Here is a 27,506-nt window from a genome sequence, read left to right as displayed (position 1 = left end):
CAGTTCTGGCTCAGGAGTTCACTCACATGGTTTGCAAACTGGCGCTGGTTGTTGCTGGGAGGCCTCAGTTGCACTCCATGTGGAATTCTCCACAGGGTGGCTTGAGTTCTCGTGACATAGTAGCTGGATTCCCACAGAATGAGCAATCCAAGAGACTAAGGTGAAAACAGCAATACCTTTTATGATCTAGCCTCAGAAGTCACCCACTGTCACTTCTGTTATTCTTTATCAGTCACACCCATCAGCTCTAATTCAATATGGAAGGAAACCATACAAGGGCACGAATACCAGGAAGTGAGGATCATGGGCGCCATGTTGGAGGCTACTGTACGTCACATAACCATTAACCCCTAAAACAAACCAAATGAAGTACAAATAAAGTGCAGACCATACATTTAGGTTGGTTTAATCAAAACTTCTTTGGTGGACTTCTTGATCTTCAAAGCTGTGTATGCCATCTAGCCTTCTCCACATTTGTTCCTTATCTATGAAGGGGTCCAGGACTCTCCTTGGAAGGAAGGTAGGCCCGATCTTAAGGGTTCCTTTTGGTTCTCACATCTCTGATTCTACAAAATAATCAGCAAAAATAAAGCTTTGAAGATATCTTTTAGGAGTTGACATTTACACTGGAATTTACAATCCAATAAAAACAGTGAGTCATTACAAGAATCATCTGTTTATTTTACAGAGTAATGATTTAAATTGAGTACATTTGCGCACAGTAGATATTTGACATGAAAAGTAGTTGTATCAGAATGAGCATCAGAAAAATAGCAACTCATCTTACACATAATAACTAGAAAATATTATTCTGTCTGATCATTTAAGTGTTACAAATCCTGAGAATGTTATACATTGAACAAATTAGGTACTACCTTACAATTAAATCTGGCTTGGAAAGAATCCTTTAAAAAAATGCTCTGAGGTACCAAATCACCTATGTATTAAACATGAGTCTTTGACATTATACAAAGAGTTTAAACAAATATATCAAACAATTACAGGCCAATGGCTCTTAAAACAGCTATCAGTCAGGTTCAAGGACACACTGTTCCACAATTTCCCGTAAGTTGGGGTTTTCCATTGCAGCTGCCACTCGCTCTTTGTCATTTATCTGCTTATTGACTGAAAAATACACAGACAAAAGTTAGCAGAAGAACTCTGTCAATATACAGCACCAGACAGTATTTTTATTAGTCTGCTGAAACAAAAACTTGAACTCCTTGAGAACTTAAAGCTGTTTTTGGCTAATTACTCATAATGTAATTTCCCATCTAGAAGGCAGACTTAAGAGAAAAATATCTACTAGAATTCTACTACTTACCACATCTATTTTTTTCTTTCTAGTCTTTGTCCATATACATATTTTTATACAGTTATATTCAGAGTAAATACAATTTTGAAAATTGCTATTTTTCCTCCCTTAAGCCTGTATTTTATTTTATTTTATTTTATTTTATTTATTTATTTTTTTTTTTGAGACGGAGTCTCGCTCTGTCACCCAGGCTGGAGTGCAGTGGCCGGACCTCAGCTCACTGCAAGCTCCGCCTCCTGGGTTTACGCCATTCTCCTGCCTCAGCCTCCGAAGTAGCTGGGACTACAGGCGCCCGCCACCTCGCCCGGCTAGTTTTTTGTATTTTTAGTAGAGACGGGGTTTCACCATGTTAGCCAGGATGGTCTCGATCTCCTGACCTCGTGATCCACCCAGTCTCGGCCTCCCAAAGTGCTGGGATTACAGGCTTGAGCCACCGCGCCCAGCCAAGCCTGTATTTTAAACTACAGGGTTATTTAACATGGTAAAAGTTTTAAGTGTTCTAAAGTAATTATGAACACAATGCTACAATGAATACCTTTAAACATATAGCCTTCTTTTTGGAAATATTCTCAAAAATGGGATTTTTTTAAGAGTATGAATATTTTTATGGTGTGATTCATATCAATGATTTACTTCCCAAAATTACTCACCAATTTATATTGTCAACACCAATACATGAGCTATCACTTTGGCAGCAATACCTGGTGGTATTATCATTATTATTATTATCCTTTGAGACAGGGTCCTGCTCTGTCATCCAGGCTTAAGTGCAGTGGAGGAATCATAGCTCACTGTAACCTCCAACTCCTGGGCTCAAGAGATCCTCCTGCCTCAGCCTCCCACAGGCATGAGCCACCACACCTAGCTAATTTTCAAATTTTTTTGTAGAGACAGGGTCTCACTATGTTGCCCAGGCTACTCTTGAAATCCTGGCCTCAAATTCTGGCCTCAAGGCATTCTCTCACCTTGGCCTCCCAAAGTGCTAGGGTTACAGGTGTGAACCACCATGCCCAGGCAATAGCTGGTATTATTTAATAAAAACAAATACACACATATACATACATAAAACAGGAGGTGGAAAATGGCTCAATGTTATTGTTATAATTTGCATTTCCTTAACTAATAGGAAAATAGAACATTTTCCATGTGCATATATTAATTCTTCTTGCATGAATTTCCTGTTCATGTCTCTTTCTATTAATCTACTAGATCTTTTTTTAAAATTAGTTTGAATGGACCTTCATATAATAAAGGTATTGGCCTATTATGTTTTCTGTAATTAGCTAACAGCACTCTTAATAGAAGAGTTCAAAAGAGAGATGACTATATTCTTAATGTGGATTGAGTTTTCTGGGATGCTGCTAAAATGTCTCATGTAGAATACACACAAACATACACATATTCCTGTGAAAATATTTTCAATTTAGTTTCTTCCTACTACAATGTAGGCTCCACAAAAGCAGGAATGCATCTCAAAGGCTGAACTGTACCCACACATAGAAGGCACTTAGTAAATATTTACTAAATGAAAAACAAGAATCATAAGACTTAATACTATTGCTGTTGTAAAATCCCATCATTCAAGGAATTTCAAAAGGATAACCTGAGCGGATTTATGGTACCTAAATTCTTATTTTCTTTTTTTTTTTTTTAAATTATTTTTTATTTTTTATTTTTTTAATTTTTCTATTTTTATTTTATTTTTTATTATACTTTAAGTTCGAGGGTACATGTGCATAACGTGCAGGTTTGTTACATATGTATACTTGCGCCAAATTCTTATTTTCTAAATTAGAGGTAGAAGCCCTCAGCTCATGGGGTTTAAAGAAATTCGAATCACAAAGAGTATAATAATCTACATGTCTACAACTATGGATAGGACATGGTTTTTAGTAGTTTTCATGACAGTACCTAAAAAGTTTCCTGGATGGGCTGTTCCTCTGGAAGCAGCAGGCTTCCCTCTCTATAGCTCTCTTTTATGTAGGAGATTTTGTGTCTCTCTCCAGCCCTGTGTATGCCTTTCTGAGTCTTCTGGGTATCTATCTCACTGTTGCCCTTCCTCTATTATCTCTTTCTTCCATTCCTCTGCTATTTCTTCCCACCTTCTCAATTTACTTAGTGATGAAACTTAAGTATAAAATGCCTTTTAAATGTATTTCTCATTATTTGCACTGTATCAGTAGATTAAAAACATTAAAATTCTGTTTTTAATGTAACACATGGCTCATACAGAACATTTTGTCTTTTGTTTTTCCCAAACCCCACTTCTGCTATTTTTAAGTAGCTACTGATTGATTTCTCTCTGTAGGCCAGAGGTCCTCTATATAAAACCCACTCCCATTCTAATATACTAACCCAGAGAGACAGCACCTACCCCAAGATTCACTAAAGTTCTACTTGCTAGACTTTCAATTTCAAGTACACAGCTCTCTATCCTGCCACCAAAGAAAAGAAGCCTACTTAGAGCTCGTAAGTCAAGGTCCCTAGCGCTGGATATTCTTTACAGATGTGTAGCCACTGGCCCAAACCAATCAACATTCATGGGCTCCAGCACACTCAAGAGTCCACTGCAAAAATTAGTTCTTTGAAATGCCTAGGTTTCTTCACCTAGGAAGGAAGAGCTAATAACTAATTGTGTACCTTTTTAAAAGTAACCCAGTAGATACTTGGCTGGCAGAAGAATCCAATATCCAAGATATTGGATCCAAATACTATCTGAAATTGTTTTTCAATTATTTTTCAATTATGTTTTAACATTCACTTACTGTCTTCTTCTGTTGAATGGGTTCCTTCAGAAATGTAGATTTCCAACTGGAAAGGGAAAAAAAAGTAAAAGAAAAAACATTAGCATATTCTAAGATAAGAGAGTGAAGTGGAATGTACAGTAAATTCAAACATCTAGGGATGAGGGCCCAAATCCTGTTTGTTTGGTTTTTTTTTCTTTTTGAGATGGAGTCTCACTCTGTTGCCCAGGCTGTAGTGCAGTGGCGTGATCTCGGCTCACTGCAACCTTCACCTCCCAGGTTCAACTGATTCTCCTGCCTTAGCCTCCTGAGTAGCTGGGATCACAGGCGCACGCCACCACACCCAGCTAATTTTTTTTTTTTTTTTTTTTAGTAGAGATGGGGTTTTGCCATGTTGACCAGACTGGTCTCAAACTCCTGACCTCAGGTGATCCACCTGCCTCGGCTTCCCAAAGTGTTGGGATTACAGGCATGAGCCACTGTGCCCAGCAGCCCCAAATCTTGTTTCTAACATCAGAGACTTAGGGACAAGCCTCCCACATCCTTCTCTAAAGAAAAAGGACCGAAATAAGTAGGATTTTTTATTTTGGTCACCTGGGAAAGGGCTGCCAGTGGTACTTCCATTAATTTTTTCATGAATACACAAAAATACCATTTTACACAAATGAGATCTCATATGTGTTGTTTTACTTAAGAATATCTCTCTTCTGCACTCTACTTTTTCCCAACTCGGTATCTAAACTTCCTGCTGTCCTGCCACTGACCCAGGAAATCTACAATAATGATCTAGTGTGGTTTCTTCCATATTCTTCTCTATACCCACATAATCTTACACGGATTTTACATACACACACACACACACATACACACACCAGGGTTGGATGTTTCTTCACATTGCTTGTTGTACAAAAATGGGATCACAATATGCAGTTTTCAGTATCCTAGACATGAGCTACCCTCCAAGACCCAGAGCTTCTAAGACAACCTACAAAATTATTGCAAATCCTGTGGTAAAGACAGTATGCTGGAATGAAGACATCTACTTTCCAGAGAACATTGGAACATATGAACTAATTTTTATCTACTTATTTACCACTGAGATAAATATTTCTCATGAGAAAAATCATAACTTATTATAGTTAAAAGGGACCTTAAAGGTCATCTAGGTCAATTTTTTTTGTTGTTTTTTTGTTTTTTTTTGAGACAGGTCTTACTCTGTCACCCAGGCTGGAGTGCAGTGGCACGATCATGTCTCACTACAGCCTTGACTTCCTGGGCTCAGGTGATCCTCCCACCTCAGCTCCCACACTCCCATCCCTCTCCTCCCTCGTCTCTATTTTTTTTTTTGTAGAAATAGGGTTTCGCCATATTGCCCAAGCTGGTCTTGAATTCCTGAGCTTAAGTGATCTGCTCACCTAGGTCTCCCAAAGTACGGAGACTATAGGCGTGAGCCACTGCACCTGGCCCCAATCTCCTTAAAAAAACAAAACAGGCCGGGTGCGATGGCTCACGCCTGTAATCCCAGCACTTTGGGAGGCCGAGGCAGGTGAATCGTGAGGTCAGAAGATCGAAACCATCCTGGCTAACATAGTAAAACCCCATCTTTACTAAAAACACAAAAAATTAGCTAGGCCTGGTGGCATGCGCCTGTAGTCCCAGCTACTCGGGAGGCTGAGGCAGGAGAATCCCTTGAACCTGGGAGGCAGAGGTTGCAGTAAGCTGAGATTGTGCCACTGCACTTCAGCCTGGGTGAGAGAGCAAGACTTTGTCTCAAAAAAAAAACAAAGCGAAACAAAACAAAACACCTTTCTCCTACTCTTATTCTAGACCGCAAAGCAACAGGTATAGAATCACTCTATACCGATTTACTTCAGTATAAATTTATGCAAGACTCATTATTCTAAAAATGATAAAGGGGAAGAGGCAGCATTTATGCAGCTATTCCTATATGAACTATACTTCGGAGTAACTAAACAATTGATGAGGGGAGCTGTCACCAATAATGGGACAAACTGAATTTATAGGCCTCTGATGTGATGCAATGAGAACACACTTATTCAGTATTCTTGCCAAAAATGCATAAACTGAATCTAACCATAAAATGCAATTTATGCATTTCAATGCATAAATTGAAAACTCAATTTGAGGGACAATCTATAAAATATCTGGTTTACATTCTTCAAAACTATCAAGATCATGAAACAAAGGCTAAGGAACTACTCCAAATAAAATGAGACTAAAAGACGTGACAACTAATGCAATGTGTGATGGGGAGAGGACCAGAGCCAGGAGGAGGAACTGCCATGAAGGATGTTACCAGACAACAGGGGAAATTTGAATATATGCTGTAGATTAGATGACAGTACTGTATCAATGTGCTGGTTTTGAAATTTATACTGTGGTAATGTAAGAGAATGTCCTTGTTTTCAGGAAATACATCCTATGGTATTTAGAGTAACGGGGCATTACATCTGCACTCAAACATTTCCAAAAAATGTGTGTGTGTGTGTGTGTGTGTGTGTGTACATATATATAGAGAAATTAATGATAAACCAAATGTGGCAAAATGTTAACAATTAGTGAATCTGAATCTGGGTGAAGGATATATGGAATTTCTTTGTACTATTCTTCACTATTTTATTTATTTTCTTTTATTATTTTAATTTCAAATAAAAAGTTAAACACTGTAATTAAAACAGTTAAAAATGTGAAGTAAAATAAAATTCACAGGGCATCATAAACCACTAGTATTGTAGTTTATTAATTTACTCAATTTAAAACACATTTATTAAGCTGCTAGTATGTATAAGATCATAGCACAAACACAGAGATGTATCATATATGAATCTTGACTTCAAGAAGCTGACAGCTGGTCAGGTGTGGTGGCTCATGACTGTGATCCCAGCACTTTGGGAGGTTGAGGCAGGTGTATCACCTGAAGTCAGGAGTTCGAGACCAAACTGGCCAACATGGCGAAACCCTGTCTCTACTAAAAACACAAAAATTTGGCTGGGTGTGGTGGCGTGCGCCTGTAATCCCAGCTATTTGGGAGGTTGAGGCAGGAAAATCGCTTGAACCCAGGAGACAGAGGCTGCACTGAGCCTAGATCGCACCACTGCATTCCAGCCTGGGCAACAGAGCGAGATTCCATCACAAAGAAAAAAAAAAAAGCAGCAGCAGCAGCTGACAGTCCAGGAGGGAAGATGAAAATTAAATAGTTAGAACACAAGTTAGAAAATGACACTCTCTACATCAGAAGACAAAGAAAGAGCCATGGGGCCAGGTGCAGTGCCTCATGCCTGTAATCCCAAACACTTTGGGAGACTGAGGTGGGAGGACTGCCTGAGCCCAGGAGTTCGAGACCAGCTTGGGCAACATAGTGAGACTCTGTCACTATAAAATTAGCTGGGCATGGTGGCATATGCCTGTGGTTCCAGCTACTTGGGAGGGTAAGGAGGGAGGCTCACTTGAGCCCGGGAGATCAGAGTTTCGGTGAGTTGTGATCATACCACTGTACTCCAGCTTGGGCAACAGGGTGAGATCCTGTCTTTAAAAAGAAAGAAAAGGCCGGGCGCGGTGGCTCAAGCCTGTAATCCCAGCACTTTGGGAGGCCGAGACGGGCGGATCACGAGGTCAGGAGATCGAGACCATCCTGGCTAACAAGGTGAAACCCCGTCTCTACTAAAAAATACAAAAAACCTAGCCGGGCGAGGTGGCGGGCGCCTGTAGTCCCAGCTACTGGGGAGGCTGAGGCAGGAGAATGGCGTGAACCCGGGAGGCGGAGCTTGCAGTGAGCCAAGATCCGGCCACTGCACTCCAGCCTGGGCGACAGAGCGAGACTCCGTGTCAAAAAAAAAAAAAAAAAAAAAAAAAAAAAAAAAAAAAGAAAGAAAAAAGGGCCGGGCGCGGTGGCTCAAGCCTGTAATCCCAGCACTTTGGGAGGCCGAGACGGGCGGATCATGAGGTCAGGAGATCGAGACCATCCTGGCTAATATGGTGAAACCCCGTCTCTACTAAAAAATACAAAAAAAAAAAACTAGCCAGGCGACGAGGCGGGCGCCTGTAGTCCCAGCTACTCAGGAGGCTGAGGCAGGAGAATGGCGGGAACCCGGGAGGCGGAGCTTGCAGTGAGCTGAGATCTGGCCACTGCACTCCAGCCTGGGCGGCAGAGCAAGACTCCGTCTCAAAAAAAAAAAAAAAAAAAAAAAGAAAGAAAAAAGAAAGAGCTATGGCAATTCAAAAAAAGAAATAGCTTTAGTTATGGAAATCAGGACTAGTAGTATTGAAAGGTGAATACAAAAAAATTAAAAAAAATTAAAGATAAAAATTTTTAAGAAAGAAATTTAAAAAGATAAATAAAAATTCATTTTAAAAAAGAGAAAGAAATCAGGACTGATATCATGGAAAATAAAAAAAGTATTTCACTGGGCCTTAAAACGTGGGTAGGATTTGGCCAGGCCAGTGGTTCATGCCTATAATCCCAACACTTTGGGAGGCCAAGGCAAGATGATCACTTGAGCCCTGGAGTTTGAGACTAGCTTGGGCAACAAAGAGAGACCTCATCTCTACCAAAAATTAAGAAAAAATTAGCCAGGCATGGCGGTACGTGCCTATAGTCCCAGCTACTTGGGAGGCTGAGGTGGGAGGATCACTTGAGCCTGGGAGATAGAGGCTGCATTAAGCAGTGATCACACCACTGCACTCCAGCCTGGGAGACAGAGCAAGACGCTGTCTCAAGAGCAAACAAAAAGGATGTGTAGGATTTGAACATATGAGATGGGTGGAAAGGAACTCCAAGTAGACAGGGTACTCTGTGTAAAGGCTAGGCAGCAGCAAGATAGAGAAGGCATAACTTGCCCAGCAATTACAAGAGGCAATAAGAGACAAGCCTGAATCATTCATGAGCTATAACCAATTACTATGAATTAACTGTGATATTCATATTCTTGCTCAATAGTAGGGTTAAAAACATTTTCCTCAGATATCACACCAAAAGCACAAGTAAAAAAATTAAAAACAAATGAGACTTCATCAAAATTTAAAGTTTTTGTACTGTAAAGGACACCTTCAAGAAACTGAAAAGGTAACACACAGAATGGGAGAACATATTTGCCAATCATATCTGATAAGGGATTTGTATTTAGAATATATAAAGAACTCAGCCGGGCGTGGTGGCTCAAGCCTGTAATCCCAGCACTTTGGGAGGCCGAGACGGGTGGATCACAAGGTCAGGAGATCGAGACCATCCTGCCGAACACAGTGAAACCCCGTCTCTACTAAAAATACAAAAAACTAGCCGGGCGACGAGGCGGGTGCCTGTAGTCCCAGCTACTTGGGAGGCTGAGGCAGGAGAATGGCGGGAACCCGGGAGGCGGAGCTTGCAGTGAGCTGAGATCTGGCCACTGCACTCCAGCCTGGGTGACAGAGCAAGACTCCGCCTCAAAAAAAAAAAAAAAAAAAAAAAAAAAAAAGAATATATAAAGAACTCTTATAATTCAATAATAAAAAGACATCCTTATTTTAAAATGGGCAAGGGATCTGAATAGACAGCTCTCCAAAGATACACAAATGGCCAAAAAGCACATGAAAAGGTTCTCAACATTATTAGCCACCAGAGAAATAAAAATCACAACCACCATGACAGCAGGGTGTGGTGGCTCACGCCTGTAATCCCAGCACTTTGGGAGGCCGAGGCAGTGGATTACTTGAGGCCAAGAGTTCAAGACCAGCCTGGCCAACGTGGTGAAACCCTGTCTCTACTAAAAATTAAAAAAAATTAGCCGGGAATGGTGGTACATGCTTATAATCCCAGCTGTCTGGCAGGCTGAAGCATGAGAATCACTTGAACCCTGGAGGAAGAGGTTACAGTGAGTCGAGATTGTGCCACTGCACTCTAGCCTGGCGACAGAGCGAGACTGTCTCAAAACCAAAATCAAGGCTGGGTGTGGTGGCTCACCCCTGTAACCCCAGCACTTTGGGAGGCCGAGGCAGGCGGATCACGAGGTCAGGAGTTGGAGACCAGCCTGGCCAATATGGTGAAACCCAGTCTCTACTAAAAATACAAAAAATTAGCCAGGCGTGGTGGCAGGTGCCTGTAGTCCCAGCCACTCAGGAGGCTGAGGCAGGAGAATCACTTGAACCCAGAAGGAAGAGACTGCAGTGAGCTGAGATGGTGCCACTGCACTCCAGCCTGGGTGACAGAGTGAGACTCCGACTCAAAAAAAAAAAAACAAAAACAAAAAACCATCACTTCATACCCACTAGAATGGCTATAATCAAAGATAATAATAAACGTTAGCAAGGATGTAAAGAAGTGGGAACCCTTATACAGTGTTGGTGGGAATGTAGAATGGTGCAGCCACTGTGGAAAACAAACAATTCCTCACAATGTTAACCACAGAGTTACCATAGGACTGGGCAATTCTACTCACAGGTGGAAAAGAAATGAAAACACATGCCTACACAAAAACTTATACATGAATGTTCATAGCAGCATTACTTATAATAGACAAAAAGTAGAAACAACCTAAATGTCCATCAACTGAATAACAGATAAGCAAATGAGTAACAGACAAGCAAAAACCACTGAATTAGTACGCTATAAATACGTGAATTATGTGGTATGTGAATTATATCTCAACAAAGCTGTTTTACAACAACAACAAAAACACATCTTTCTTACCTTATGTTTAAATGGTAAACATCGCTGAAGTTTTACTCTTAAGCACAGCCCTGTGGAGGGAAAAAAACACCTCCAATCATCTCTTTATTGTTTCTTATTGGTTCTTGAAAAAGCATACAGCTTCGTTTATGTGCCCCCATACAACATAGTCGCTGAAAACAGCTTTGGCTCAATCCAGAGCAGGGCTCCTTTGAGTCTGGCACCACACAAGGACATTTACTATATAATCTTACATATTCCCTAGGATAATCCAATAAGCTATTACTAACCCCCTTCTACAAATTATTAAACCAGGGTCACAATGTAACTTCCTCAAGGTCACTGAGTTACAACAGTGGCAGAATTTGGATTGGAACCTATGACCACTGGAAAGCCCAGGCCATTTCTACTACATTAGTTGGCCTTCCAGCAAAAGTCAATTAACTCATTAAGCCTTTTTTTTTTTTTTGAGATGGAGTCTCGCACTGTCACCCAGGCTGGAGTGCAGGGGTGCGATCTCGGCTCACTGCAACCTCTGCCTCTCGGTTCAAGCAATTCTCCTGCCTCAGCCTCCTGAGTAGCTGGGATTACAGGTGCATGCCACCACATCCAGCTAATTTTTTATATTTTTGGTAGACATGGGGTTTTGCCTTGTTGGCCAGGCTGGTCTCAAACTCCTTACTCCAAGTGATCCGACTGCCTCAGCCTCCCAAAGTGCTCGGATTACAGGCATGAGCCACCCCACCCGGCCGATTCAATTAACTTTTTAAAATGCCCCACAACAGGCCAGGCCACACAAAAAAATAAAACCCAGTCAAAGCCATTTTAAAAGGGCCATATAAAACCTCTCAGATTTGTAATCCTTTATGCCTGCAAGGTACAAACACAGTAACTTCTTTAAAAAAAGTTCCACTGAAGTTCAGTTTATCATCCCATGCTAAGACACATCAACAAAACCTCAAACCATACAGCAATACAGCAAGATATAATTGTTAGACTACGTATCTTTTAGGGAGGTAATAACTTGGTTTTGGTTTTCTAAGTACCATTTGGTTTTCTAAGAGAATTTTTTGAAAAATCCCAAAACAGGGAAAAGGATTAGATGAGATATAATGAGGTGGTGCTTGCCACAGGGTCTTTATTTACTTATTTATTTATTTTTTTGAGACAGAGTCTTGCTCTGTCGCCCAGGCTGGAGTGCAGTGGCGAGATCTTAGCTCACTGCAACCTTCACCTCCCGGGTTCAAGAGATTCTCCTGTCTCAGTCTCCCGAGTAGCTGGGACTACAGAAGCAAACCACCACACCCACTAATTTTTGTATTTTTAGTAGAGACGAGGTTTCATCATGTTGGCCAGGCTGGTCTCGAACCCCTGACCTCAAGTGATCTACCTGCCTCACACTCCCAAAGTGCTGGTATTACAGGCGTGAGCCACTGCACCTGCCCTCATACAGTCTTGAACACAGTAGTTCTATAATAAATATTAGAGAATTCTAAAGAAAATATATCATTTCCTTAAGAGGGTCTCTCTTCAGAGGATCTGCCTTAAAGCATATTTGGGAGAGTTCCTCTTCCCCCAGCCCCACCATTGTCTCCTTAATTTGTTATCTGTGTACTGTCTGAATATCCTCATGTATTTTAGTCACTGTTGGTAGGTGTTTTACAATTCACAAAGCACTTTTTTGAGCATCATTATCCTCAAGAGAGGTAGTACAGCATAACTGAGATACTTTAGGTTTCAAAAGTAGCTTCACTACAGACTCACTATGATCCTGCATAAGTTACTTAACCTCTCTGAGCTTCAGTTTCCTTATCTGTAAAACAGGTATTATAGTATCAGCTGGGCAAGGTGGCTCATGCTTGTAATCCCAGCACTTTTGGGAAACCAAGGCATGAGGATTGCTTGAGCCCAGGAGTTCAAGACCAGCCTGGGCAATGCAGAAAGACCCCATCTCTAAAAGTAATAATAATAATAAGAATAATAAATTAAAAAATATAATAATATCACAATATATAGGGTTGCTATGAGGAATAACTTGTTATGCAATGTGTTTAAAACAGTACCTGACACACAAGTGTACAATAATAGTATAAAAATAGCTAATACTATTTTATACTATTTTATAATTTTCATTTTACAGCCAAGAAACCAAGGTAAGTGATTTGTTTAACATTAATTAGTTAACAAGTGGCAGAGGGAGAACCCAAACCTACACCTTCTGACCTCCAAACCCTATGACTCTTCCTATTGGACCACAGCTGCCTTCAGCCATTCTTATCTGGAATAAGTCACCACAAATGATTATCAACTTGTTTCCCTGCCTTACCCTCTTGTTCCCTTGGAGTCTTCCTTGTCATCACTTACCAAGGTAACACTGAATAGGTGATACTCCTACTCAGGCACCTTTCCGAGCTCGGGAGGAATATGTCTTAACACATCAGAGACAAAGGGCTCTCTCAAGTTTTCCAGCTGTGTTGACTGAACATAACTACTATGACACACTATTATACAATTCTCTAAAAAGCCAATAGGCTGGGCGTGGTAGCTCACACCTGTAATCCCAGCACTTTGGGAGGTCAAGGCGGGCAGATTACTTGAGGCCAGGAGTTTGCATGGAGAAACCCCATCTCTATTGAAAACAAAAAATTAGTTGGGCATGGTAGCACGTGCCTGTAATCCCAGCTACTTGGAGGCAGAGGCACGAGAATCGCTCGAACCCAGGAGGCGGAGGTTGCAGTGAGCCAAGATAGCACCACTGCATTCCAACCTGGGCAACAGAGAAAGACTCTGTCTCAAAAAAATAAATAAATAAATAAAAATAAAAAGCCAATGGTCTTCGCCGAAATCCATAACAAAAGGGCTAAGACAAAACTTTCTTCAGGAAGTGTACATATCTGAAATACCAACCATAATCTAATGTTAGCACCCTTACAGAACAGTTATTTTTATTTCATGCACTCTCCTGATATTTCTATAACTGCAATCAAGATGCAATTTGAACTTATTCAAGTTTTTTTCATGTTTTTTTTTTTTTCTTTTTTAGAGATTGCTGGTTTCAAACTCCTAGGCTCCAGTGATCCTCTGACCTCTGCCTCCCAAAGTGTTATAATTACAGGTGTGGGCCACCACATCTGGTGAATATTTTCTTCTATAAAATTATTTCCTTAACTCCTGCGTCAAAGAGTATGAACTTCCAAATAGGTATTTACCAATTTATACCATGAGGCTTCAAAATACTTACATAATCTAACCCAATTATTCCATGTATAGGAATTTATCCTGAGGCAATAATGAGATATATAAAAATATTTATATAAGGCCAGGCACGGTGGCTCACCCCTATAATTCCAGCACTTTGGGAGGCCAAGGTGGGAGGATCACCTGAGGTTGGGAGTTCGAGACCAGCCTGACCAACATGGAGAAATCACATTTTTTTTTTTTTTTTTTGAGACGGAGTCTCACTCTGTTGCCCAGGCTGGAGTGCGGTGGCACGATCTCGGGTCACTGCAAGCTCTGCCTCCTGGGTTCACGCCATTCTCCTGCCTCAGCCTCCTGAGTAGCTGGGACTACAGGCGTCCACCACCACGCCCGGCTAATTTTTTGTATTTTTAGTAGAGATGGGGTTTCCCCGTGTTAGCCAGGATGGTCTCGATCTCCTGACCTCGTGATCTGCCCGTCTTGGCCTCCCAAAGTGCTGGGATTACAGGTGTGAGCCACCGCGCTCGGCCCAAGAAACCACATCTCTATTAATACAAAATTAATAAAATACAAGATTAGCTGGGTGTGGTGACGCATGTCTGTAATCCCAGCTGCTCGGGAGGCTGAGGCAGGAGAATCGCTTGAACCTGGGAAGTGGAGGCTGTGGTGAGCCAAGATAGTGCCATTGCACTCCAGTCTGGGCAACAAGAACGAAACTCCATCTCAAAAAAATAAATAAATAAAAATATTTATACATAAAGTTGTCCAGTCAGGTGCGATGGCTCACTCCTGTAATCCCAGCACTTTGGTAGGCCGAAGTGGGCAGATCACTTGAGGCCAGGAGTTCGAGACCAGGCTGGCCAACATGGTGAAACCCCGTATCTACTAAAAATACAAAATTAGCCAGGCATGGTGGAAGACACCTGTAATCCTAGCTACTTGGGAGGCTGAGGCAGGAGAATCACTTGAACCTGGGAGGTGGAAGCTCCAGTGAGCCAAGATTGCACCACTACACTCCAGCCTGGGCAATAAAGTGAGACTCCGTCTCAAAAAATAAAATAAAATAAAGTTGCTCATCACAGTATTATTTATAATTGCAAAAGGCTAGAAGTAGGTCCAAATGGTTACAAAACTTACGATGTATCAATATGATTAGCATGTAACCTATAACTATATAATTAAATAATATTTAATGATGGCCGGGTATGGTGGCTCATGTCTGTAATCCCAGCACTTGGGGAGGCTGACGGCATGTGTATTTCTTGAGCCCAGGAATTTGAGACCAGCCCGGGCAACATGGCAAAACTAGCCAGACATGGTGGCGCCTGCCTGAAGTTCTAACTTTTCAGGAGACTGAGGAGGGAGGATCACTTGAGCCCGGGAGGTGGAGGCTGCCTGCAGTGAGCCGAGATTGTGTCAGTGCATTCCAGCCTGGGCGAGAGTGAGATCCTGTCTCAACAACAACAAAAGTTTAAAAAAAGAAATATTTAATGAGAAAAATAATTCAGATATTTCATGTTATTACTTAACTCTTACAACTCTATAGATATCCTTATTATTCCTATTTTACAGATAAGGAAACTGGGTCGTAGAAAGGTCAAGAAACTTGCCCAAGCCCACAATACAGGACAGCCAATAGATCTGGAATTTTAGCCCAGAGCATATATTCTTTTTTTTTTTTTTTTTTTGAGACAGAGTCTCACACTGTTGCCTGGGCTGAAGTGCAGTGATCTCGGCTTCCTGCAGCCTCCACCTCCCAGGTTCAAGCGATTCTCCTGCCTCAGCCTCCCACATACCTAGGAGTCCAGCCACATTCTTTCATAATAGCTAATTTTTTTCTTTATGTTTTTGTGGGGTATCAAAATTACTGCCAATAAACATGTTACTTGTATAATTGAAATAAACGTTAATTTAAAAAATGAATTTGCTGGCTGGGCATGGTGGTTCGCGCCTGTAATCCCAGCACTTTGGGAGGCTGAGGCGGGCGGATCACCTGATATCGTAAGTTCGAGACCAGCCTGGCCAAAATAGTGAAACCCCATCTCTACTAAAACTACAAAAAAAATTAGCCAGGTGTGGTGGCAGGCGCCTGTAATTCCAGCTACTTGGGAGGCTGAGGCAGAAGAATCGCTTGAACCCTGTAGGTGGAGGTTGCAGTGAGCCAAGATTACACGACTGCACTCCAGCCTGGGCGACAAGCGTTAAACTCCATCTCAAAAAATGAATAAATAAATAAATTTGCTATAGGTTATTGAACTCTCTATTTAAGAACTCTTGCTCATATGTCAAAATACTTTAAGACATCCCCTCTACAACACCCACAGCAGTACTTTCAGTATCTGTTCGTTCACAAATTGTCCAATGACCAAAAATAACCATGCATTCAACATTCAGTAATTTTTTTTCTAGCAATGGGATTTTTTTTTTTTTTTTTTGAGACAGAGTCTTGCTCTGTTACTTAGGCTGGAGTGCAGTGGCGCAATCGCAGCTCACTGCAACCTCCACTTCCCATGTTCAAGTGATTCTCCTGCCTCACCCTCCTGAGTAGCTGGGATTACAGGTGCATGCCACCATGCCCACCTAATTTTTGTATTTTTAGTAGAGATGGGGTTTCACCATGTTAGCCAGGCTGGTCTTGAACTTTGGATCTCAAGTGATCCGCTGCCTCAGCCTTCCAAAGTGCTGGGATTACAGGCGTGAGCTGCCATGCCAATGGGAAATTTTTTTTTTTGAGATGAAGCTTTTGCTCTTGTTGCCCAGGCTGATGTGCAATGGCATGATCTCAGCTCAGTGAAACCTCAGCCTCCCAAGTTCAAGTGATTTTCCTGCCTCAGCCTCTCAAGTAGCTGGGATTACAGGTGTGAGCCACCACGCCCAGCTAATTTTTTCTTTTTTGAGATGGAGTCTCACTCTGACGCCCAGGCTGGAGTGCAGTGGCGCAATCTCAGCTCACTGCAAACTCCGCTTCCCGGGTTCACGCCATTCTCCTGCCTCAGCCTCCCGAGTAGCTGGGACTACAGGTAACCACCACCATGCCCAGCTAATTTTTTGTAGTTTTAGTAGAGACAGGGTTTCACCGTGTTACCCATCTCCTGACCTCATGATCTGTCCGCCTTGGCCTCCCAAAGTGCTGGGATTACAGGTGTGAGCCACCGCGCCTGGCCTAATTTTGTATTTTTTTTTAGTAGAGACAGGGTTTCACCATGTTGGTCAGGCTGGTCTCGAACTCCTGACCTCAAGTGATCTACCCACCTTGGCCTCCCAAAGTGCTGGGATTACAGGTGTGAGCCACTACGCCCGGTAAGCAATGGGATTTTAATAACGATAATAATACCTATGGATTCACAGACCTCCAGTCCCTCAAGATGTGGCCTATATGGTGGAAACCACTAATAGAGGGAACCCAGGTCAACCAGTGAGAAAAGACAGAAATCACAATAGTGGAAATAATAATGAAATAGTGACCTTTTCAATATTTTTTATAAACTTGTTGATTTTTAATAGGTGAGCTAGTCCCATGGTTCAAAAATGCAAAAACATAAAAAGGTATAAAGTCTCCCTCCCACCCTTTCCCCCATCTGCCCAGCTCCCACCACTACTATTACCCGCTAACACCCTTATAGCTATTCATTTATGCATTAATATTATTCAGGCATATGCAATCAAATACAAATGTATATTTTTGCTTTTACACAAATGATAGCAAAATGATACTTGCTTTTATTTCTTAACAGTGTGTCACAGAGATCTCTCCATATCAGTACATGCAGAGCTTCCTCATACTTTACAGCTGCATAGTATTCCACTGTTTACATTCACCATCCCTGATTATTTAATCAATCCCTTACTCATGAACATTTGGTTTGAAATAAAATCCCTTTATAACAAAGCATATGTTCAAAGACACTTACTGTACCTGCTAACAAGTCCAAAATACTGGGAATCCAGCCTCCTAACAGGACTCCTGCCCATACTACGTAGAAAGCAGAAGAGTCACTGAAAGGAGATAGTGATGGCAGCAATGCTAGTCTGACACCACCGACTCCAACCTCTACAACTGAGGAAAAGCACTGGCCCACATGCACTCTCCATTAATTGTGGGCATGTATACCTGGGAGGGGCAACCTGACATAACTAAAGGAGAAGCAGATTTGGAGTCAGGAAACCTGGGTATGAGCCTTAGTTTCACCATTTCCTGGCTACCTGATTCTGTGCAAGTCACTTAAACTCTCTGAGCTTCAGGTTCTTCATATGCAAAATGAAGGTAATAATATTTTAACTCAACGAGCTAATTGTGAAGACTAATTCAGAAGATGAATACCCAAAAATACTCTGCAAACCATAAATGTAATACATACACTGTATGGTTTGTCAACAATGATGCAAATTGTTATTATGGGTCAATATCAGCAAGAATAATTTAGAATTTATATAAATATACATGTATGCACATAAAAACTTACCAATAAGAGTCGCCAAAGAGCAATGAGGTACTGTTGGCGTGAACCTGATAATAACCAGATATTCTTCTTCATTTATCTCCTGAACTTCCACACAACTTTCCGAGACCACTTCCAGTTCTTCTAAAGTATTGGGCTTTTCTGGGTCCCGGATAGTTCTAATCAAATCTAAAGAATCATCAGAGATAAGATATTCTATTAAAAATGACTATTCTAATAAAGATGATTTTGCCAGGCCTAATTTAAGCACTGACTTCTCTTACATTTAAGTAAATACTACAGCAACTCCCAGGTTTCTGACAGAAATTTTCACTACTGGTTTCCTCTTGAGAGAACTGTTTTCTTGGATTACTATAAGACCATATCCAGTTTCTCTAATCAGACATTGCAGAGAAAACATAATAAGAATGGAAACAGTCTCATGGAAGCTCAAGAGGAAGAAATAACTTTCAGCTTGAAATAATGTGGTATCAGGCTTCATGGGAGTGGAATCTGAATAAAACCTTGAAAAATAGGTAACATAATATTTGACATTTAAAGTGAAAGAAAGTAGCTGGGCATGGTGGCTCACACCTGTAAACCAAACACTTTGAGAGGCAAAGGCAGGAAGATCACTTGAACTCAGAAGTTCAAGACCAGCCTTGGCAACATAGTGAGACCCCCCCGCCCCGCCGTCTCTACAAAAAATACACACAAAAATTACCCGGGTGTGGTGGTACAGGCCTGTGGTCCCAGCTACTCAGGAGGATCGCTTGAGCCTAGGAGGCAGAGGTTGCAGTGAGAGCGGAGATCATGTCACTGCACTCTAGCCTAGGCAACAGAGCGAGATCCTGTCTCAAAAAAAAAAAAAAAGCTGGGTGTGGTGGCTCATGCATGTAATCCCAGCACTTTGGGTGGATCACAAGGTCAGGAGATCAAGACTATCCTGGCTAACACAGTGAAACCCCGTCCCTACTAAAAATACAAAAACAAAATTAGCCAGGCATGGTGGCAGGCGCCTGTAGTCCCAGCTACTCGGGAGGCTGAGGCAGGAGCATGGTGTGAACCCAGGAGGCAGAGTTTGCAGTAAGCCGAGATCCAGCCACTGCTCTCCAGCCTGGGCGACAGAGTGAGACTCCATCTCAAAAAAAAAAAAGAAGTGAAGGAAAGTAAAGAACCACCCTAGTTTCCCTGGAAGCAGGCATAAGTGAAAGGAGTATTAGAGTATGAGATTTGGGTCTGACCATCCAGTGTCTTTTACAGCCAGCTACTGGCAATAGGGAGTCCTCAAGACGTTTGAGACAAGTGACATGGACAACACTGTGCTGTCAGCTGGTAACTCATCATCAGCTGCTAGACTCAGACTAAAAAGCAGAACCAATGATACCAGCTAAAAACACCAGGCCTAAAATAGTACCTAGGAGAACACTGGCAGAATTAAAAGAAACAGAATAAGGGAGACATCTGGGTGGGGCATAGGGCAAATGAGTTCAATTTCATACAGAATGATTTTGAGGTGCTTAAGGGGTTATCCAGTGGAGTTTTCTAGCAAGGGGCGAACTGTAGCATAGGGTTTAAAACAGCACCAAAGCTAGAGTGGTTGTTAAACCCACAGGATTCACAAAGAATAAGTAGAACCTTGGCTGAACATTGGAATTGCCAAGAATGTTTCAAAACAAACAACAAGGCCCGGTGCAGTGGCTTAGGCCTGTAATCCTAGCACTTTGGAGGCTGAGGCTGGTGGATCACCTTAGGTCAAAACTTCGAGACCAGCCTGGTGAACATGATGAAACCTCACCTCTACTAAAAATACAAAAATTACCCAGGCGTGGTGCTGGGCACCTGTAATCCCAACTACTTGGGAGACTGAGGTAGGAGAATCACTTGAACCCAGAAGGCAGAGGTTGCAGTGAGCCGAGATCCCGCCATTGCACTGCAACCTGGGCAACAGAGCAAAAACTCCGTCTAAAAAACAAAAACAAACAAACAAACAAACAAAAAACTGACGCTGGGCCCCAATTCCAGAGACTCTGATTTAATTGGTTTGCTGGTCTTTGAGTTTTAAAAATTCCTCAGGTTGTTCTTAGGTACAACCCAGTCTGAGAATCAGTGGTATAAAGAAAAAAGAGACCCAAAAGATCCATGCGAAGCACCTAATTTAGGGATCAGAATGAGAAATAAAAGCAAAAAGAACTAGAGAAAGGAAGGCAGGGATGGTTAATAATATTAAATGCTGCAGAAAAATTCAGGCTGATGAGAGCTAAAACAGGTCTTTCATTCGTCACCCCGGTCAGCTGTAAGAAAGCAGTTTCAGTAGAGAAGGGGTGGGCTGAAGCTGGATTGCAAAAGGGGAAGCAAGCAGGAACTGAAAATGTCTTCCCAGGGCCTTAGCTGGGAAAGGAGGGACAGGAAAAGGACAATGACTTTATAAGGAAGCTAGAACAATGACAAGTATAAGGGCAACTTTGAGAAGAGAAATTGAAAATATAAGTGGGGAGGAGGGGAGACTGGTAAAATAAGCAGAAGGGAGTGGGATCAAATATTCAGGAGTCTGGGTTGGCCTTGGAAAAGACAAGATTTCTTTCTTACTCTTGAGGCTGGAGAAAAAGATGAAGGAAAGGAGAACAATAAGGAGAAATGGTGAGGTAGAAAGGAAAGAAGCAGAACTTTACATAGAATGTGCTTGAGGTTCTCAAATCTGAAGTTTTGTTCTATTATTTATCACACAAAATTATATGTAATCAGAAATGCAACTGGGAAAAACAAGAACAAACTCTATTTTCTCTTTAAGTTGCTCCTGGGCTTGTCACTTGATTAGAAACAGAATTTTGCCAAGCATGATGGCTCATGCCTGTAATCCCAGCACTTTGGGAGGCTGAGGCAAGTGGACCACCACTTGCCTCTAGCCTAGGCAACAGAGCGAGATCCTGTCTCAAAAAAAAAAAAAAAAAAGCTGGGTGTGGTGGCTCATGCATGTAATCCCAGCACTTTGGGTGGATCACAAGGTCAGGAGATCAAGACTATCCTGGCTAACACAGTGAAACCCCGTCCCTACTAAAAATACAAAAACAAAAACAAAATTGGTCAGGAGTTCAAGACCAGCCTGGTCAACACGGCAAAAACCCGTCTCTACTAAAAATATAAAAATTAGCCGGGTGTGGTGGCATGTGCCTGTAATCACAGCTACTCAGGAGGATGAGGTAGGAGAATCACTTGAACCCAGGAGGCTGAGGTTGCAGTGAGCCAAAATTGTGTCACTGCACTCCAGCCTGGGTGACAGGATAAAAAAAGAAAAAGAAAAAGAAACAGAATTGGAAAATACAGGAAAGAAAGTGGATAAAGTTTCTCTTTCACAGAGCTGTGTTATCATGGGACTTAGGGAAACAGAGTTTTCTGAAAAGGAATTTTCTGCCTCTCATACTAGGCTTTCTCCCCATAAGGCTCATTTAACTGTATTATATTCTTTATATGCCACTAAACCCTGAAATTAAATCTCATCCTTATTAAATTTCTCTAGTTTTCTAGTTTCTAGATTTGAGAGGTTTGGCTTTATTTCTTTAAAAAGAAAGAAGGGTCGGGTGTGGTGGCTCACGCCTGTAATCCCAGCCTTTGGGAGGCCGAGACAGGCAGATCACTTGGGCTCAGGAGTCCAAGACCAGCCTGGGTAACATAGCAAAACCTCATCTCTACAAAAAAATACGAAAATCAGCTGGGCATGGTGGTGCATGCCTATAGTCCCAGTGAGTCAGGAGGCTGAAGTGGGACGATGGCTTGAGCCTCGGAGGTCAAGGCTGCAGTGAACCGTGATTGCACCACTGCACTCCAGCCTGGGCACCAGAGTGAGACCCTATCTCAAAAAAAAAAATAATAATTAAAAGAAAGCTCTCCTCATACTCCCAAGACTAACATTCTTCCACAGCCCTGCACTGATATTAAAATTCTTCATTTATATTTAAAACCTTTAGTATCCAATTGTATCCCACTACCTAAAACAACATTCAACCACATCTCCACCTTTAACCCCAAACCCTATCCTATAGCCCCATCTATCTGTCATTTCCTATCTTCTTATCTCCATACTTTTAAGTTTCCTCTTAGTATGCCCTCTGACCCTCTACATATCTAGATCCTAATTATTCTTTGAGGCCCAACTCAAGTGACTCCTCTTTATTTCAAAGTCTTTCCAGATTCCCTCAGTCAGAGACTAGTATCTCCCCTTCTCTAAATTTCTGTATCTCTTTTTCAGTCTACAGCCTTCTATTACATACTCTATTTTTGCATAAATAGGTTTCCTTCAGTATCAGTTTGAAGACTAGAGTCACTCTCTTCCAAAGTTATATCTCCACTGCTCTACCATCCCTAGATTATGTGAACAGAGATCTGGCACGACAGGGATGTGGTCTGTCTGCTTTGTGGAGATCATTTCACTCATAATTATCATCTGCCTGGGGTTGATTAGGTAAGTCCTGCCTCCATTAAGAGAGGTCAACCAGATTAGCTCCCAAAGTATTTCCTAACCCTGGCGTCCTTCTACTGGCCTATAATCCTTACTTGAATTATATTTGTATTCTATGTTTAGATCTCTCAATATTATATCCAGTCTTTTCGGTTTTCAAAAACAATACAACATAATTTAAAAAACAAAAAACAGTTGTAAGTCAATTGTGAAATGGTGGAAAGTGCATTAAGTTTAGAGCCAGAAGGCACAGTCTTCGCTTTTTTGCTCTGTTCCTTACTGGCAGTGTGACCTCCAGGTAGTTCTTTAAACCTTTGTTTCCTTGTTTGTACAATAAAGATGGCCCCAAGGGTTAAACAGAAAATATTTAATATACAATATGTAAGAGTGTGTATGTGTGTATGTGTGATGTGTGTGTATACAAGGCCTCGCTACAAGAAGCCCATCTCGTTCTCTTCCTTCGGGGACCTCTGCTTACTGACTTTGCCGGAGAGAGAGGCTGTGACCTTGGGCCAGTCCCCAACTCGACTGTCACCCATAAGTGCCCTCAGCGGTAGCAAAAGTGCGTGTCCAGGAGACAAAGAACGAGGCTCTAGTAGTGCAATCAGGCCAGTTTTGCTTCCTAACCAAGCACCCTAGACTTGTGCTCTTCCCACAAGTCTTGGAATGGTCACTAAGACGTAGGCCACACGTGGAGAATGAAGCTCTTGGGACCTCCGGAGTCGGCTTGCCCCAGGTTTACTTTCAGAGTCCAGTTCCCAGAAAGACCCACACTCCCACGTGACTTAGGACCCCGAAGAAAGCGCCTGCTACGCCCGGGACAAGATCTGGACAAAAAAAAAAAAACCGGTCTTCCCTCCCAGCCCTCAGGTGAGGCCATCATCCCCGCACCCCTCAGCTCTGGCCTTCACCTATAACGCCAAATGCTTTGCCGGGTAAAATTAATTACCATAAACCTCTAGCGCTTTCTCTTCCATGATCCGGGGCTGCCGGGCAGCTCCCGGCTCAGAGAGGCCCGAGAGCCACAAGACTCTGCTCAGCGTCCAGGAGAGCAGCCCGGACACCCGCTGCATCCTCACGCTCAGCCATCCCTGGCGACTGTCCCACTCGCGCCACCGTCTCTCAGCAGCCTCGGGATTGATCAACTTCCTGGTCTTCAAATGGGCCGAGAAGAGCCTAAAGGTTCAGGAGAGCAGAGAATAGGCGGGGCCGGACGGAGTAGCTTGAAGGACCTAAGGAAGGGGCCTCAAGGACTACAAGTTCCAGCGTGCTTTGCTCGGTTTCGGCGGGACAAAAACAATCTTCGCGGCCTCGTTAGCCATTGCATGCTGGGATGCGTGAGCTATTTTCTTCGGAAGGCAGCGAACTGTATTCTGGGTCTTGTAGTGTCTGCCGGGTAGAAGTGGACGTAACGGTCTGTTAACCGCGACTGTCTCACTCAGTATCCGTGATAAGTTAAAGATGAATCCCAAAGAGGTAGGGGAAAGGAGATCTTGAGTTCTAGTGTTGGAGGAGGTTTCCAGCACGGAAACTCTTTACAGTTATATCTCCGCGGGAGCCGCTAACAGCCAAAATCTTTCTTACTTCCTGATCGGACAGGAAGTGGGTTTCAGTTGCTGTGAAAAGTAACGTCAGGGGAAGCCAGTAAGGTCGTCAGGCATGGCATGGGAAAGGCTTTTTGGCTTTCTCGTCTCCTAGGGAATTCAGTCCAGCACAGCTTCCCACTTTGAACGAATATTTCTTCTAATGGCCTCCAAAGACAACTTAGAACAGGAAAACTTTTCCTCTGTCTAATGTGTACAGTGGTGACATAATGGAGATCGTCATCCTTAAAAGTGTATCTTGGCCGGGGCCGGTGGCTCACGCCTGTAATCCCAGCACTTTGGGAGGCCGAGGCGGGCGGATCACGTGAGGCCAGGAGTTCGAGACCAGCCTGGCCAACATGGGCAACCCCCGTCTCTACTAAAAAATACAAAAATTAGCCAGGCGTGGTGGCAGGGACCTTAATCCCAGCTACTTGGAAGGCAGAGGCAGGAGAATCGTTTGAACTCGGGAGACGGAGGTTGCAGTGAGCCGAGATCGAGCCATTGCACTCAAGCCTGGGGGAGAAGGGCGAGACTTCTCTCGAAGGAAAAAAAAAAGTGTATCTTAAGCCCTCTGGTGTTCGTGGGTGTAATGGATGCCAGTAACAAAATCGATTTTATTTTATCCATCCCTCCGATCAAATTTATAGGTACTAATTTGCCATAGGTGATCCATAGGCATGGAAGATACAAAGATAAAACGCTGCCCCTGCCTTCAAACAGCTCACATGACCTGTGAGGGAGTCCATCCCTGAATTTGCAGTTAACAACCAAACTAACTAAACTTCTTGTCAAAGTTGGTGACAAATGTCATCTCTATTGAGAAGACAGGATTATCTTGAAGAATTGTCCCATGCTAACATGCCCATTTATCTTTAAACTCCAGTCCTGTTTGTCTAGTTAATGTAGGCTTTAGGATCACCAGACAATGAATTGCTTAGGTCCCAGGGAAATTTTGATCAGGATTTAATAATTTCCCTGCCGTCTATGCCACTCCACTTACTCCGCAGCAATTGAGAGGATAATCCTAACATTTTTCCAGCCAAATCTAGGACACTGAAGTCTCACTTCCTCTGTGAGGCCTCCCGACTTCTCCAAGCAGACTTGATCATCTCTTTCCCTGTGCTCCCACAGCACACCATAGCATTGAACATGTTGAACTGTCGATTAAATACCTTCCTTATTTCTGTATCTGAAACTCATAGCAAGGTGCCAGGCATACAGTAGGTGCTCAATATCTGTATTTCTTAATGAATTAACTGAATGTTGCTCAAGGAATAAGTGGTGAAGCTTTCTTCCAGTCTTGTTCAGATACCTCAATCGAAATATCTATTTTTGGGGGCGAGGAATCTAAGGCCAATTTGTGCTGACTTCTGTGAGGGCATTGTGCTTGGCATGGGTAGATGGCATATAGAGGTTTTCAAACATTTTAGTCACACTCCTTCATTCAGACGAACTCTTAGAAGCCTGTTGGATAAAGCTATCCAGAGCACAAAGGGCCCTAGGAACCAGAGCAGTCCCTAACTCCTACTTTTCTGCCCCTTTGGCCCCACTCATTAATATCTCAGCATCGCGATCCCGGCCTCGGATTTGCCGGGCAGCCTCAGCTGGCCGGGTGCCGCCCAGCCCCCGGCGCCTGGGCCCCGCCCCTGCGCCTCCGCCCCTTGGATCCCACGGGTCCCTTGCGGCCCTCCCACTCCTCGCACCGTTGGATCGCTTTGCTCACGGCGCTATCTCTCGATAAAGTTGTTGTTGCGGCTTCCGCCGCGGGTGGAGGAAGATGGCGTCGGGTGGTGGTGGCTGTAGCGCTTCGGAGAGACTCCCTCCGCCTTTCCCCGGCCTGGAGCCGGAGTCCGAGGGGGCGGCCGGGGGGTCAGAACCCGAGGCTGGGGACAGCGACACCGAGGGGGAGGACATTTTCACCGGCGCCGCGGTGGTCGTGAGTTAGCACCCCTCGGGGTAGCAGGCGGGAGGGCACCCCGAAAGGGAAGAGACGCTAGGCGAGAATCGGGGAGGTTGGGCAGAGTGGGCCTGGTGAGACCTTGCCTCGGTGTCAGCACTCCGGGCCCGGGGACTCTGGATGTGCTCAGAACGGTAGGCTTGGCTTCCCGGCCCCCAGGCGGGAAGAGTAAAGAATGAGGGTTGTGGTGCCTTCCTCGGCTAGGTCCCTAACAGCGGAGAGCCGCTGACGCCGTCCTTTGACCCTGCAGTATGGTGACTCCACGGATCCACGGGGTTATTTTGCAGGTCGTGTCCTACCAAGGCTGATTTCGTAGGACCGAATAAGCGAATGGGATGCAAACCTTTCCCCCGTCTTACTGCTTCGAAGATGAATAGCGTTATGTGGAGTAGCCTGGGATGGTGACCCGCCCACCAATTCTTTCTTTAGCCCAGCATTTACTGATAATAACCAAAGTCCCTTTCTGGATCTTAGTTTACAAAAGTTATGTTGATTCATCTGATCTTCAGGAAAATAAGGCCAGAGGCTGGTGGAGAGAAGGCACTGCCAGATAAATCACTACATAGATCAGAAAGCTTTCTCCTTTTTAAATGAATGCGTTCAAGTGCCCAAGTACCTCACTGGGAGCAAATCTGAAATGTGAGGAGGAAATGGTGTTTCCCGTAATGTTACCAGTAGGAGGCCCTTGAGTGTAAGTTGTCGAGGTTCTTGGCATTTTGAACAAATAATTGGACAAAACGCACAAAATAACAAAGGAATGAAACACAAACGAAGCAGCGAAAGCAGGAATTTATTAAAGTGAGAAAGCACCCCACAGGGTGGGAGTGGCCCGGAGCAAGGGGCTCAAGAGCCCACTTACAAAGTTTTCTGGGTTTTAAGTGCTCCTTTTGTGGTTCCTATGGGTTACCCCTTATCTGGATGGAGGATTTGGTCTGTGGCTAATTAAAGGCCGAGGTGAATTGGCGTCCTGCACAGATGAACGATGGTCTCTGCTTGGCCTGTGGCCAGTCTAAGGCACTCTCCCTTTCCATCTGAGATGTGGAAGGGGAGGGTTGCAGGGATAGTAGCCTTTAATCCTTTGCCACTCGGGCATGGGGAGATGGGGTTTTTCCTTTTGGTTTAGCTTTAGGAAGTTGGCCTTAATTGGCCT

At 43.2% G+C, this 27,506-nt stretch overlaps 2 protein-coding genes across 7 annotated transcripts in view; one reads left to right on the top strand and one right to left on the bottom strand.

Moving 5' to 3' along the window:
• Window positions 1–390: 390 nt before the first annotated feature.
• Window positions 391–24,118, bottom strand: CIAO2A (cytosolic iron-sulfur assembly component 2A). 5 transcript variants are annotated; one of them, XM_010355469.2, is made up of 6 exons: window positions 23,763–24,118; window positions 18,382–18,546; window positions 10,742–10,791; window positions 4,081–4,126; window positions 1,003–1,125; window positions 391–566 (listed from the first exon to the last, which is right to left on the bottom strand). In XM_010355469.2, exons 1-5 carry the CDS (start codon window positions 23,884–23,886, stop codon window positions 1,028–1,030), a joined length of 483 nt encoding a protein of 160 aa, XP_010353771.1. In that variant the 5' UTR covers window positions 23,887–24,118; the 3' UTR covers window positions 391–566; window positions 1,003–1,027. The 5 variants fall into 5 exon arrangements, with proteins under 5 accessions (XP_010353771.1, XP_010353772.1, XP_010353775.1 ...); XM_010355470.2 differs by lacking the exon at window positions 1,003–1,125 and having other exon boundaries at window positions 394–566; XM_010355468.2 differs by lacking the exon at window positions 391–566 and having other exon boundaries at window positions 662–1,125.
• A 1,933-nt stretch (window positions 24,119–26,051) lies between these two features.
• The window catches only part of SNX1 (sorting nexin 1), a 43,028-nt gene continuing 41,573 nt past the window's right edge, over window positions 26,052–27,506 (top strand). For both annotated transcript variants that reach the window (XM_010355475.2, XM_010355474.2), the window contains exon 1: window positions 26,052–26,335. In XM_010355475.2, coding sequence (XP_010353777.1) covers window positions 26,177–26,335 — 159 coding nt within the window. In that variant the 5' untranslated portion in view covers window positions 26,052–26,176. The remainder of the gene's footprint in view (window positions 26,336–27,506) is intronic.

The sequence above is a fragment of the Rhinopithecus roxellana genome, chromosome 5 (assembly GCF_007565055.1).
Source record: "Rhinopithecus roxellana isolate Shanxi Qingling chromosome 5, ASM756505v1, whole genome shotgun sequence".
Classification (NCBI taxonomy): Eukaryota; Metazoa; Chordata; class Mammalia; order Primates; family Cercopithecidae; genus Rhinopithecus; species Rhinopithecus roxellana.
Note: the sequence above shows the minus strand (reverse complement) of the source record. Positions and strands in the feature narration are given on the sequence as shown.

What these genes read in the sequence shown, in the direction of transcription:
- CIAO2A (XM_010355469.2), bottom strand. Translation starts at nt 23,886, where the DNA reads ATGCAGCGGGTGTCCGGGCTGCTCTCCTGGACGCTGAGCAGAGTCTTG. An exon ending in GAAAGCGCTAGAGGTTTATG is followed by an intron (nt 18,547 to 23,762) that starts GTAATTAATTTT and finishes ATGATTCTTTAG; the next exon opens with ATTTGATTAGAACTATCCGG. An exon ending in GTTTACCATTTAAACATAAG is followed by an intron (nt 4,127 to 10,741) that starts GTAAGAAAGATG and finishes TTCCCTTTCCAG; the next exon opens with TTGGAAATCTACATTTCTGA.